The 1106-nt window shown below is 53.8% G+C and overlaps 1 protein-coding gene across 1 annotated transcript in view; it reads right to left on the bottom strand.

Annotated features, from left to right (window-relative positions):
• VOLCADRAFT_107465 (uncharacterized protein) overlaps nucleotides 1-562 on the bottom strand; it is a gene marked incomplete at its 5' end in the record, with an annotated part of 1951 nt that extends 1389 nt beyond the window's left edge. Inside the window, one exon of the mRNA XM_002956900.1 lies at nucleotides 134-562. Within this exon, the coding sequence (XP_002956946.1) occupies nucleotides 134-562 (429 nt within the window). The remainder of the gene's footprint in view (nucleotides 1-133) is intronic.
• Nucleotides 563-1106: the final 544 nt, after the last annotated feature.

The following is a 1106-nucleotide window of genomic DNA, read 5'->3' as shown; positions in this document are numbered from 1 at the left end:
TGAACTGCTTGAACAGGTCGGGCGGCACTGCAAAGTACATTTCGCGCTTGAGCCCCTTCAGGTCCCTGGACAGTTTCCGCATGGAGGTTTGCAGCCCTGACGCGCTAATACGGTGATTGGCAGAGACAGTCACCTGGATAAGGAGCAGTCGCGCTGCCTTGCCGTTGCTGTCAGGCAAAATCAAAAAGCTGTCCACGGCAGTGAAGTTCCTCGCCACCGGCACCAGGAGCCCAGACCCTTTTGTTGTGGGGCTGATTTTTTTGAGGTCGCTGTCCTGCACCTCCATCAACTCCATTTCCGGCACCTCCAGGCTGACCTCCTGCTCTCCAGGGTTAGAAAGGCTGCGCATACGAAACGAGCCGCCCCGGCACAGCAAGTAATGTGCTAGCCCCTGGAACATTATGCCTCTAAGTGAGGCCAAATCTGGTCTGCCAGCGGACCACTTAACGAATTTGGCCAACTCAGCAGTACCCTGCCGATGCAACTCCTGCATCACACGCTGGCCGATTATCCCGGAGCCGAAGACTAGGCGTTTCCTGCTGCAGTTCTCATCCACCTGCATGTCATTGCAACAACCCACAACATGAGAAAGGCTTGTCAGATGGTGTGCAGAACCCATGCCATTGCCACACTCTGTGCGCATCCCTGCTTTTAAAAATGGCACTGATTTCCAGTGATTCTTCCACCGGATTTTCCCCTGTGGGCCTTTAGATATGCACATCCACCCAATATTGCCTGCCCAGTGCAAAGTCACCAGTCACAACACATGGCGCATCTGCTGTAAGAGGGATCAGCTCCCCTGGCATCTCCCAACTGAGTACTCTTTGCCTGGTGTTACATTGGTGCGAATTGCTAGGAGGTGGGAACTCCCCGGATCGAATTTGGTTGCGAGCAGATCGCACACCAGGCATGATGCAGCATACTCTCACCCCAAAGGTGGATGCCCAGGTGGGCGGGAAGTCTACTAGCTGAGTAAAAACAAAGTCCTCAATCTCGGACGGGGACTGACGAAATGTCACAATAACAAACTAATACACAACCCTACGGGATCTCAAACAACCTAAATCCTACGGGATATGCCCAGGGGTGCCCGAGGACGTTTCCTC

Source organism: Volvox carteri, assembly GCF_000143455.1.
Source record: "Volvox carteri f. nagariensis unplaced genomic scaffold VOLCAscaffold_67, whole genome shotgun sequence".
Classification (NCBI taxonomy): Eukaryota; Viridiplantae; Chlorophyta; class Chlorophyceae; order Chlamydomonadales; family Volvocaceae; genus Volvox; species Volvox carteri.
Note: the sequence above shows the minus strand (reverse complement) of the source record. Positions and strands in the feature narration are given on the sequence as shown.